Raw genomic sequence first — 13,101 nt, forward strand, 5'->3', positions numbered from 1 at the left:
AACCTGTGTGGTTTTAGAGTTTGACATGTGTTTGAACTGGATTTTAAAGGCACCTATCTAATCATAGAGGATAGTCTTTCTGATGAGATATATGCAGACCCCGCTTACAGAAACGTACTATCACTGAGTGGTGTTCTTGCACGTGCAGTATGTCTGCGTTCAGCCTGTGAAAGGTAAACACCCCAAACAAGCGATATGCAGGCAAAGTTAAATACCGTAATGAAAATATTGTGGCGAGTCAGAGCTCAGCTGTGGAATCTGTCAGTCTTCTAAATTCCCATTTTCTCTCTGTAAGAGCAAATGCTTGGTTTTGACGAGATACACCATGTTAGTTGCAGGTTTTATGTAGGAGCAATGGTCCCTGGGAAGGGATTTTATGAACCATACAGTTGCTTGCCATTAAATTGGATCTACGATTCAAACTGCTTTTTGAGGCCGAGCTGCTTTCTGTAAGCTGAATGTTGAAGTATACCTCTGGAAAGCAGGGGCTGCTCTGCCCTGGCCCAGAACTAATGCATATGTGTAAATAAGATAAGTTGCAGTGAATGAATGAATACATTTAGGCATCAAGGCTTTTCTTTCCCCGAAAGGCAGATCGTCTTATACAGCTCACACCATTCAGCAGAACGGAGATATTAGTGTCAAAAGGGACTAACAGTAATTAAGATGAGAATGGGGTAACAATGTTTATGGTGATTGTTTGGAATGCACAGAATCAGAAAGTGAAGATAATTAAACAAATTAGTTTTGTAATTACATCTACAAAACACTAATAGATTCATAGATCCCTATGATTCCCTTTTATGATGGTTTCTAGCAAAGGTAAGACTCTATTCTTCTTTCAAATTAAAACTTATTATCAGCTCTCAAAAGAAGGCAAATCAATAGTCATATAGAGATGCCAGTTAGGTTGTTTTTAACACCTGTAAACCAAGATCATGTGTGATCATGGCTTCTAAGGACATGTAAGGTTGTTTTTGTTTTGTTTTTTGAGATTTTTCTATTTTTGTCTCTTGATAGTATAAATGAAATTACCTATCACTAATTCAGAGGGGGAAAACTACAATCTCTGTTTGTTGTAGTGTGTGGGGTTAGGTTTTCTGTTAACTTCTGTAATTTTTTTAATGACTAAAAAATAGGCATGTGATTACTAAGCAAGAAATCAAATCAATATGGATATAAATAAGGTTTGTTTGGAAGACACTTAAGCTAGAAAAAACTTAAAGGAATTAACTTTGAAGGACAACCTTACTAATCAAGACATGCAGCAAGAACACCCTTGTCCGCAGGGTAGCAGCTTGTTGCATGACCAGAGCAGCACAGGATTGTTCTGGTAAATCAGACACTTAATTTGCAATTTGTATATTGGACTAAAAGGCCGGACTAGAGAGACCACCATTATATTGGATTTGAAGAACTGCTGTGTGGGGTTTTGTTTTAATATCGCTGTGGTTTGAAGACATTCTAGCCCCAAATAATATTTTGGACTCACTGCAAGATTGCCTGAATGCCTATGAGGGAATCTTATGTAAATAATCTAATCCATATTTTCCATGCACAGTTATCATCTATTGTTCATTCTCAAATCCTGTGTTACATACAGCTCTGGGCTACTTATCAGTAATCTATTTTTCTAAAAAGTACCCAATGCCTACAGGATTCTTCAAAGTTGTTATTACTGTTTTTTTATTTAGTATTTCTCTTTTCTGTAAATCACCACCACTCTTTAAATGATTCTTCTCTGTGTGCACTATTTATGCTGCGTGGTATAAATTCTCCCGGGGGCTTCATGTTACATTAAACCATTGCAGCAGAGAAAAGTGCAGCAGGGAACCTTACAGTGCATTTCAACTGCAAATTTAAAGTGCTTGCGTAGCTCCTGTTTTCAGATCGTTAATGACAATACTAATGAAAGCATCCCTCAAATCATACACCACTGGCACGGTGCCTGCCCTAAACTATTACGTTATTGCTTAACATTGCCTTCTAAAGGCTGGAATTCAGTTCCTTTTTTTACTTTAGATGGAAAAGGCTTTTTTGCAGGCCAGTCTGAATTAAATTGCTAGTAAGACTGAGGTGCAAAGATACAAATGCTTTGATAAGATTTAACTATCATGGTATTCGGTATTCCATCTTTTGGAAGAACTGAAAGTTCAATAAGTGTTTTCCTCATATAAAACACTAATATGGACTGGGATTAGTCTGAAAATAAGATGTGACAGGATTTATTATTATTTTTAAATGCAGGAAAGCATGAAAACACTTTATGCAAGGAATGGTCTTATTTTACTCTAACAGTGTGGAAGGAGGACTACAGCACAGGGGGAACGTGAAGACACTAAATCCTAAGGCTGGGTTGATAATCATGAGAATGGAGGAAAAAATAATTATCAGCAGAAAAACAATGAGATTGAATGGAAAAGCTAAGGCAAGGTGGGCAAAATTCAAACACAAATGTTCAGTAGAAACGGAAAGTGAAAAGCACTTGGAAGTGAGCAAGAAACGCAACTGGTTCCTGGCTTGCAGACTCGTATACAATTCTCTCTAGCCTAAAGGAGGCTAAGGCCCACTAAAAACAATATAAAGGGAAAGAAGGGGATTCAACTTGCAGGTATGAGACGAACTAGGAATTCTGAAGATATGTCTAATGGATGAAATTTTCAAGCTTCTGCATTTGATTAAAAAAGTACTAAGGAAAGAGCCTTTCCCACATAGCATTGCAGTCTAGGGCTTTCAGGCCTGGTGCTCAAACTCTAAATTACTGTGAGGTCACGTTTAAAAAAATCTCTCTGATTCAGACAGTCCATTTCACAAGGTCACATGCTGTCTTTGTACATTTTCGCACTGAAGTAGAATAGAACAGTTCTAAGAAACCTAAAAATAATGATCCACTTTGAAAAGCAGAACTTTAAGGCTGTGAAGCAAACCCACAAAGGCCAGGAATTCAAAGTGGCTGTAAGACTATAAACATCAAAGGAGTCAAGGGCAGAATGTAACTTTCATTTGTAATCTCCTGGGCTTTCTAAAGGCACATAATTTTCTTCAAGATGCAAGTATTCTTTTGTTTTATTTCATTCTTTAAGTATTTGTCCTCTATTAAGTACATCTACAACTGGCACTATGCCCAAAAGTGTATCTTCTATCACTTACTCCCCTTCCAAGCTTTTTTAATCCTAACCCACTGTAATGCATTGCAGCATTTATCCAAGATTTTATATAGTAATGTGTTTGATATAAGCATATGCCTATCAAGTATAATTTAGCATTGCAAGTCAAAAGAGAAAGGTTTAGTTTTAGGATGGCATCATGAAAATTAGTAGGTGCTGCTTCCTTGTGCAGCAGACAATCAGGTCTTGAGCCAGTGAGTAAGGGCTTCTGGAATTGCTGCACCCTGATCACGTTCACCACTTACGAAAGGCAGACACATATATGGATGCTTAATGCACACAATTGCAGCAGGGAGAAAGAGGGAGGAAGTGTAGAGCACCAAATATGTAAGTAGAGCATCGCCTGAAAAATCCTGGCACTGAGGAGCAGAAAAGGGTGCTGTAAAATGAGGCCAGCGCATGGCCTCAGATCCTCTAATCTGCTGCTGTTAAGATACAAGTTGATATCGCTGTTCATAGTTTAACATTCAAAGACTTTCTCAGTGTAATTTTTGACCAATTTTTTACCACCACACCTGTTTGTTTTACTATGTGACTTTGTAACTGTCAACAAATAATTCCTACAGTACTTATAAAGAATTTATCTATTAAGAAGGATTTTAATGATGAGAAGAAACACTCCACTGATCTCTCAGATAAACCATTGTGCAAACCAGGCTAGTTCTCATCTCATATGACCAGAATTTAAGCCCATATTAACTAGAGTTGATTGCACAATTGGGGGATAAATAATGAGGATAAAGATGGAAAACGGCAAATGCATGGAGGGACAGTGGTTAAGAGGAACACGGCAAAAAATACTAGTCTTGGGAAAATATATAGAGGATTATTTTAAAAGGCTTGCAAAGAAACCATGCTGCTGCTTCAATATAATATGAATAAAATGCTTGAAGAGCAATTTTGTACTCAGTCTAGCAAAACAGCATCTTTGCAATCACTGCAGTTTAAAAAGTAATGTACAGGTTTATGTTATGTATTCTGACATTTGTTAATAAATATTAATATTTTTTACAAAAAGATGTTTCTTCAATGCTTTAAAATATAGGAGTTGTTGCTACATATGTTTTGAAATGAAGGGTTTGGTACTAATCTTCTGGGGTGCTGGGCTGTGTGAATAGAACCTTTCCAAAGCCCTGAGTAAGGAGCCTCAATCCACAAGAGAGGTGGGATTTAAGATACGCCTTTTCGTTTCTTCATCAGCTTTAGGTGCAACGTGAAATGTTTTGATGTGGACCCTATCCACCTCAAACGTGTGTGATGCCTGATATTCCTGAAGAATTTTAGAGCTTCTATGGGCTATAAAACTAGACGTATAAAAGTTAGACATGGTAGCACTCATAACTGTAGCGGCAAAGTTCTGTTTTGTGCACAATGGCATAAAGTCTCTGTGCCAGCAGAGAGACAAGCTAGGCTAAGGAAAGGAAGGGAATATGCTGTCCTGGTAGTAGTGCCTAAGAAGATGAGGGTGATATACTGTAAGCTATAATGCTTTGCTCTACAAGCACCTTCCACAAGTCACAGAGAGCTTCCTAAATTACTGCAAAAGTATTCTGTGGAGCATAAAGGCAGCACATCTCGAAGAATGCTGCTGCTGTTTAAATCCCCAGGAACCCACACGAGCCCACCCTCCTTGTAAGAGAGCCCCCTCTGAGGGAGAATCAAAGTGCCCTGTACTGCCCACAGCAGCCACAGACAACAACTTCTGGGTCACAGGTAGCAAAAAAGAAATGGGGTGTAAAGATTTCAGCTAACCTTTGGCAACTCAGTCCCCCCCAACGTCTAACGTTAGAAAGCAAAGCCAGAAAACGTCTATGAAATGAGGAGCAAACACCTGTTTCTGGAATTCCAAAGAAAATACGCAGAACGAGCCTATGGCAGTTTTGTTTGCCGTTCCACCACGGCTTGCAGGGGTAAACCAGAGCAGCAGGCTTTCTTTCAGCAGCCTTTACTACAGTGTACAATGGTAACTTTGAAACGGATAATTCTTCAAAATTTACAAAAGTGATACAGAAGCACCAACATACACTTGCTTTTGAGCTTATTAAGGGAGCACTTTGTAATAGGCAAACTGGAGTACTTTGTCTCTAGAACTGATTTTTTTTAGTTTAATAGGACAGTTTCCACGGCAACGTGAACGGAACAGATTGTTCATTGACTTCACTACATTTCTATTAAACATCTTTTCTCTGTAGTTAGGCCTGCCTCTTGAGCTCTTTCATCTACTTGGATTCATTTGCATTATCTCTTTTTTGCCTTACACTAGATTGGACTCCACCTTTCTGTGCACTTCAGCCAAAATGAATGTGAGGGGAAGAGAGTTTCACAATCCTTCTCTGAGTTACTTCAAGAGTCTCTTCTCTTTTCTACCACACACTCCAGCTTTTAATCGGTTTCCTTGTAGAACCAGAATCTGCAATTCAAAGTGATACCACTGCCTAACAGTGAAAGAGAAATGCACACTGCAAATATGTTAAGTGTTACAAGCCCAAAGGGCTTCTGGATACTCATGGTCATTTTACTAAGCAAGACCTGTAATAATTAATGCTGCATTATGCTTTTTTTTTTTTTTTTAACTAAAAGTTCCTTACGTTCTCCAGCAAAGAGAAAGTACATGTTTAATATATCATGGTATAGTTTATGTTTGACCCAGCCTTTTCTTAAATAATTCAATCAGCGTTTGTCTGAATTTGAAAGGTAGCTTTAGAAGTCCCAATGAAAACTCCTCTTGCAGAGATGCGCAGTTTGCTCTTTGTCGTACTGAAAGATAGACTGGAAGCACTTTGTCTGAAGTGCTAAATAAGTTCTTTGGCCTGAACCTTCTAGATGTACAGAAACCAGAGGCAAAACAATGTGACTAGTACAAAATATAGTAAATAGAGGAACATAGTCTTTGATCTAATCCAGATAGCTTTAGTTAAATGAGGCTTTCAGTTTGCTGTTGTCCTCTATTTTAGGAATATTCTGGTTCTGCTTCTGTACTGAAAAGTCTTTCAGGGACTTTTGATTGTCTACACTGAATATTTACCATTTGAGTTTCAAGCTATAATAATCACTCAGGCTGCAAATGTTGTTACAGTCTTGGTAGCAGTGGAGTCTGCTTTTCATTAGTTCACTTAAAGCTCCCCTTTCCTGCTCCTCTAAAGCCGAGCTTGTTACGTGTTCTGGGTGGGAAGTGACAGTGAGCTGTAAGAGGAATTGTCACCACATGGCAACAACTTTTAATCAAGAGCTTGTTTCCTCTCATTAGAATGAGCGTAAATCTGTTTGAGGGCTTTCTTTCCTCCACTTCATTTTGGTTTTGCTCGCTGCTTTTCAAGTGAGCTGTCACATTTTCAAATTATAAAACATTCTGCACTTGCAGCAAAGATTGGGTCATGCAATTTGCTTAATTCAATGGGTTGCTTGTCACTGCTGAATAGAAAACCTTGCATTTCCTTTCAGTCTTTTTTACATCTACTTTTCTTAGGTCTTCGACACACTTGGGACAAATTAAAATAAAAAGGCAATTTCTCCTTTGCATGTGCCATTTACATCTATAATTGCTTTTACCTAATTGCATAAGTAAATCTGGTCTGACATTGGGGCAGGGAAATACCTCAGTTACGAATTGGTAATTTCCTCTGAGGCACAAGAACGTGTTTGCATCTTTTGTAGATATGAAATATACCCTGAAGAAAAAGATTAGATGAGGCTAAGTATTTTTTAAGGTTTTTACTTGAAGTTTACCTGCTGTTTATTAGCTTCATTATCACGTTTCCCAAATTTTAAAGGTATCTATTTTTATTGCTACATGTTTGAGGAGTGTTTTTCTTTAATTAGTCTAAATATTCCTCAGACTGGCTAGAGTTGTCTTGAAAGTCTTGTTTCCACAAGAAAATAATTAGATGCTGGGCACTAGTCATGTAAGTGAATTCTGTAAGTTGAGAATATTCTATAAAATACATTTATTTTCTCTGCCAGAAGCTATCCTGTTGCACCCAAAAATGAGCAGCCACAAACACGTTCCTGGTGTCTTAGCATAGGTGGAAATACCTGAAACTTATTAGCTTACTGTGCTTTGTGTTTTTCAATCAAGTCATGAGTTGTATAATCATTTACTCCTCAAAAGTCTGTAGAGAATGCTACCAAGTGAAATTTTGGCCAATTCTTCCACAAAACAGTCTGAGTGAGAGGCACTGTTAGAGGCACTGACATCTGACAGCTAACGATCTGAACAGGAATGGAAAAATAATTCTTAGCAATTGAAGAAATTTCCAAAAAAAAAACCCCACCCCAAAGTACATGTTTCCCTCTTGTTTTTCAGTGCTGTGCAGACTTAGAGTGAGTGTGCAGACTTAGACTTCCAGTGCAGACTGAGTGATTACAAGTGTTCTAGCTCCTGAAGCATTCATGCACAGCTGGTTGAAAATAATTAATTTAATTGAACATTCATTTATAATATGTGTAACGCAAAGCTCAAGCTTTTTCTGAACTATGTTTTAACTCAATCTACCCTTCCAGAAAAGCCAGATCTAAGCTTACATTAGCTTTGTGCTGTTTCAATGATATGTACAAAGTGTTTCTTAAAGCAACTTCGCTATATTTTGGAGAACTTCTCAGTGATGTGATGACCACCTCAACAGTTGGAACACCACCACTCGTTCTCTTTGTTATTGCCTGCCAGTAAGAGAAGTTATTCTGGGAGAAGTGGTGTATGTCTGAAGAGCTCTGATAATTCTTTACCGGCTTAGTTTGCACTGGAGATTTTCCTGGCTCATTCCAAGTACGAGTAAATGCAAAGGTATCTGCGTACGTCCATTTCAGCTGTGCCAAGCACTACTCATCCCCAGCTGTGGCTTTGTCTGTAGCGAAAACAATAGGCTCTGTACTTCTGGAACCTCCAACTCCTCTTGTTCAGTGACTTGTTCAGTAACAAGATGTTCTGCTAAAATTCAACCATTTTAGCAGCTCAGCTGTGTAAGGTTGCTTAGAAACCAGCCTTCTTATCCCCCACATTCTCATGACAGATTTCCTATGCAATAACATCACTGCATGACACATTTGTATCCAGACATGAATTCCCTTTCCACTTGAGATTCTCAGCGTAAAGGTTGTTGGTGCTTCACACAATTCGTAAACAGCACGCGGTAAATCACGGGAGTATTAAATCACTGCCACAGCAGAATAAGCCTAAGTTTTGAATGCAAGCAATTCTTCACTTCTGCATTTAGTTATTGATCTTTTCTGCCTGAGAGTAATTTCTAACATTGTTTTTCAGACCAAGTACCTAGATGGTATAATAAGCGTATGCTAATCTTCTCTCTGCTTTTGTATCTAATACTCATTTGTATTATTCCAAATTTTAAATGGTAAATCCTTTCGGTTGCAATTGCTTTCTCCTTTATATTTTCTTTATATATGTATAAAATATCTCACCCAAACAGGGTTTGAAAATATTAATAATAGAAATGTTTACTTTTTTTTTTTAAATTTCACCGATAAGTGTTGATGATGTCTACTTGCAGCTGAAGACAGCCACTGTCAACCACTTCGTATTTAGGCTCTTTACAATTGAACCTTTTTTAGTACTGTTTTTACTTAATTTCTCCTTCTCTGTTTGATAACAATATTGCACTCTTGCCAGAATGGCCATGTGTTGCTCAGGCAAAATAAAAAGTAAAGCTAAACACTACATCAGGCAGAAGGAATACTTGTTATTGATAAAGACAATAAGGACCCATCTTAGTCTTCTCCATTTAACTTCATGCAAGAACCAAACACATCCCACTTCAAAACTAGAGTCAGTGCTTTTATGGACTGTGAAATGTACCATCAATGAACCATATAGTTTGAAAGGACAAATTAGTATCATTTCCACATATTTCTTTCTGTTAATATTATTTTGTAGTTAAAACTTTGTGTGTGTATTATTTTAACAGCATTTCAAACATTATGAACAAAGAGTGTAATTTCTTCAGTGTTCATACTCTGCCAAAAGTACATATTTCTGTCATTAGAAATGCAAAACTTAACATAAGCGTAATCCAAGCATAATTTACATTACAATCTGCTTTATGGGATGTGAAAGAGCTGCTCCCTGCTCTGAGAGCACAATTCTGTACAGTCAAGACAAAGATGAAAAGAAACTTAGGATAATTTCCTAGGGTAGAGAGCATTTAAAGAAGGATTTATGAAAGAATGGGATTTAAAATGGGATTATGAGACAGAGGCGAGCTGTCTGCTTGACAAATAGCCAAAGTGAAATAATGGACAAAGTATTGCATTGAACACTGTAAAAGGAAACCAGTACATGAATGTATGATACCAAATGAAAATCCATTTCTCTTGGTCCTGATTTCTTCACTACTTTTAAAATGTTACAGGGAACAATGTACTAAATATGCAAAGACATCACCCTTAAGTACAACAGTATAACAGGCTTTAAAAAGAAACTGTCTTTTTAATTATAAATTAGTCTGTTAATGCTTATTAGCACAGTATTCAGGCTATTCTTCATCTCACATGCAGTTTTATCTTAACGCTAGTACAGACCTGTGTTTTTGACAGGCTATAGGCCAGATACAAACATTTTTATTATTGTTGCCAGGTCCAGAAGAGTTGGAGGAGGCAAAACCCCTGCTACAACATGCTGGCCCTCTCCTTTTCATATATGGCTTGGGATAAAGTACTCTCTCTAGCTTTCCTTCTTGCATATAAGCAAAGTGCTATTTAAATTTAATTCTTAGATGGGGATGGGATAGGATGAGTAGAAAAGTTAGTTTCAACACACCGTAAGCATTTGTTGTTGTTTTCTTTCTGTAAACACTTTTCTTTTTCAAGGGTGGAATGTTTGATTTGATTTTAGTTGGACTCCATATTTTTGGTTTTATATTTTCATGCCTTTCTTTTGAAGATTGTTTTACTCCCTGTTCTTAAATATACCATAGACTTAGAGCACATTCCAATGAGTATTTGCCAACATTTGTCAACACTGTAATCTTCATAGACAAAACTCAGTGATGCAAAGTAATGGAAGGTAACACACTAATCACTCTTTTCTCATAACCAGAGAGCTACATGTGTGTAACACATTTACTTAATACAGCACTTAAAAAACATTATGCTTAGCTACGCTTAATTCAGCCATCTTGCTCAGATAAATTGTATAGTAGGGTACACATCTAGAAAAACGTCTATAAAGAGACCATATTTATGTGTGGATAAAGAGAGAGAAGGAAAGTTACCTGGTCTTCAAAGTCAAATTCTGTATAAACAGTATCTCCAGAATCCATAATCAGACTGCAGTCAAGTTCATTTGGCCCTATAATAAGAAAAGAGACTAGATTTCAGAAACAGATTGAAAATTTTCACTTTATGTGACAGAACTCTAATATTTCCAATTGTCTGTAGGTATGCAAAAACTGTGATCCAAGAAATCATTGCGACGTGGTAGAATACCTGTGTGACTACTATTCCGCTAACAAAGCCTTCAAAGCATCCATAAAAGCTACCACACATCTTAAGAAAAAACAGTTAAACTCAATAGTATATTGTTTCAGCTAGATTGCAGATTTATCGGGCAGGGTGCTCTGCATACCATGACTCGCAATTCTAAAACTCCCACCAGGATGTGAGCTTAGGGGAGAATGCAGGCCATGCTTAGGAAGGAGAAAGGAAATACTGATTAATTAGTGATTAGAAGATATGGAACCTGGAGTGATGCTGATGGGGACCAAAGTAGCATGCTTCCACAGCAACAGTCCCCATTCCCACCCCACCCCTTTCCTCGGCGATAGCGTGGCTCTGGCCTCTGTTCTGCCCCTGCTTCCCATTATCTTCCTGTGGCAGCATCGGCAAGTCTTGCAGTATTCATCGCTAAAAAATGCAAAATTGCTAAAATCAGCATGGGAAGGTTATCTTTCCATCCAAATGTAACAAGGATGTAGCATGGACGTTTTTAGCAACATCACCCCATTCATACTATCTTACTTCTGGGCAACGAGGAAGGAAATAGTCTCCCATGCCCAAGGTGGTGCAGCCCTAAAACAAACTGTGTTCAAATAATACAAACGTATTCAACACACATTAAAATATCAATAGGCATGTGATTATAGGGGTATTTTTCACAGCCTCATTAAAATTACATTAACAATAAGGATACACAGGGCTATCTCCCAGTATTGGGATATTGGCTGGTCTGTCTTGGGCATGTTTATAAATTGTAACCAGTCAGCAGCCACAGGTGAGCCTCATCACTCTCTTCATGTCGGGAGCAATAGGAAGCACCAGGGCAGCTACAAGATGTGCTTTGCACTGTGTCCTACTCTCCCCAGTCAGATAAGATTACTGATGATGAAGAGAAAACAACTCCTTCCCTTGTGGATTACTGGTGTTTTCTGAACCCAGTGTGTGGTTTTTTGTTTTTTTTTGGGGGGGGGGGGTTTGTTTTTTCTTTTTTGTTTTTTAAGAAAGCACAGGTGCTACAGCTGCATAGTTTTAAGACTATTGCTGACCTGGAGATGGTTTTCTCACTGTTACAGATGCTTGTGTGGACAGTTCTCCGGACTAAGCACAATTAATAACATATTCTGAGGTTCAATTTGTGCCAGATGCATTTATGTATCATCTGTTTTTGTTTGTTCTTAAAGTTTACATAGTAATAATCTATGTAGGTGAACTAAATATCACTAAGAGAGAGAACAGAGGAAAGGAATTGGATGTCATGATGACTAAAACCATAATGATCTTAGTAGAGATGATGATTCCAGGGTGTCTTAATTTGCAATCCATATTACAATTACCACCAAATACACTTTTGATGCAATTCTGCAGACTACATAAAAAGACACCGGGGAAAGGCTTACTTGGGTCCACCATCTGCTGGTGTTTTTTATTTTCCTTCCTCTAATGTTTCTGTATACTTTAACAGAGAGCTATAAAAAATAATAGAAAGGGATTATACTTTTGCTATCCTAGAATGTCACATGTACATATGCAGCATGTTCTCTGGTATACATACTTTATGGTCTTTTATTGAAAATATCTGCAAGCAAATAGAATTTCAACTGCTGAGAGAAGCTTAAGTTTTTTTTATTTTGCACAGCTGACATCGCCCTCCTAACATTGTGTCATTGTTCATAACATAATTTAAATAAACCTCAGTTTTCACCACCACTGGCCTACCTTGAACCATCAACCATTTTAAAAAGCACTTTTGTATAAGTATTCGATTAACTATCTCTTAATTACCAAGAGCAGTATGTCCCCCTAGCTAGGAATGTGAGTAAGAAATATGGTGGCACAAACTTACACGTAAGGATCAAGCCGAAAATGAATACTCACGCATAATATATCTTAAGTGACAAAAGCCATGAGGGTTATACATTCTTAATGTGGTCAAGGACTGTAAGGCCTTTTTTTCTTGAACTAGCACACTAGTTTCCCTGGGGAAGCTTAACTCTTTTCCAAGGGCTATTCAAGGAACATAAGGAAAATTGAAAATAGATTTCTTTTTTTATTTCCTGGTTCAGTGAAGACTGACACAAAACATAACCAGCTGTAACATACTGAATGGTAATAAAGACTACCCTGCTCTTCTTGACTAGCCTGAGAACAAACCTACCAGAAATCAACTGTTGTGAATGGCTATTCCCAGGGTAAGATAAAGTAGTGAGGTAACATACAAGAGTACCTGTGACACCCCTGGCACAGCATGAGTAAAGTACTACTCTCCAGCTCAGTGTGCTCTTGGAGGCAGTATATTTTGCTGAGTTTGGAAAAAATTACTAAAATTACTAAAAAAAAATTACTAAAAATTACAGGCTTGCTAACGAATCACTAGTAAAAGTGGAAGCAGAAGCATGCCAGATAGTTGCACCACAAGGTAATGAAGTCAGTAATTATGGCAGCAGATAAGGCTACTGACAGGGATAAAGCTTGAGGGGAGGATGCTAGG

General features: G+C 37.7%; 1 protein-coding gene across 2 annotated transcripts in view; it reads right to left on the bottom strand.

Annotated features, from left to right (window-relative positions):
* The window catches only part of AK5 (adenylate kinase 5), a 104,979-nt gene that overhangs the window by 31,820 nt on the left and 60,058 nt on the right, over positions 1-13,101 (bottom strand). For both annotated transcript variants that reach the window (XM_068952786.1, XM_068952785.1), the window contains one exon: positions 10,391-10,467. In XM_068952786.1, coding sequence (XP_068808887.1) covers positions 10,391-10,467 — 77 coding nt within the window. The remainder of the gene's footprint in view (positions 1-10,390; positions 10,468-13,101) is intronic.

The sequence above is a fragment of the Struthio camelus genome, chromosome 8 (genome assembly GCF_040807025.1).
Source record: "Struthio camelus isolate bStrCam1 chromosome 8, bStrCam1.hap1, whole genome shotgun sequence".
NCBI classification, from domain to species: domain Eukaryota; kingdom Metazoa; phylum Chordata; class Aves; order Struthioniformes; family Struthionidae; genus Struthio; species Struthio camelus.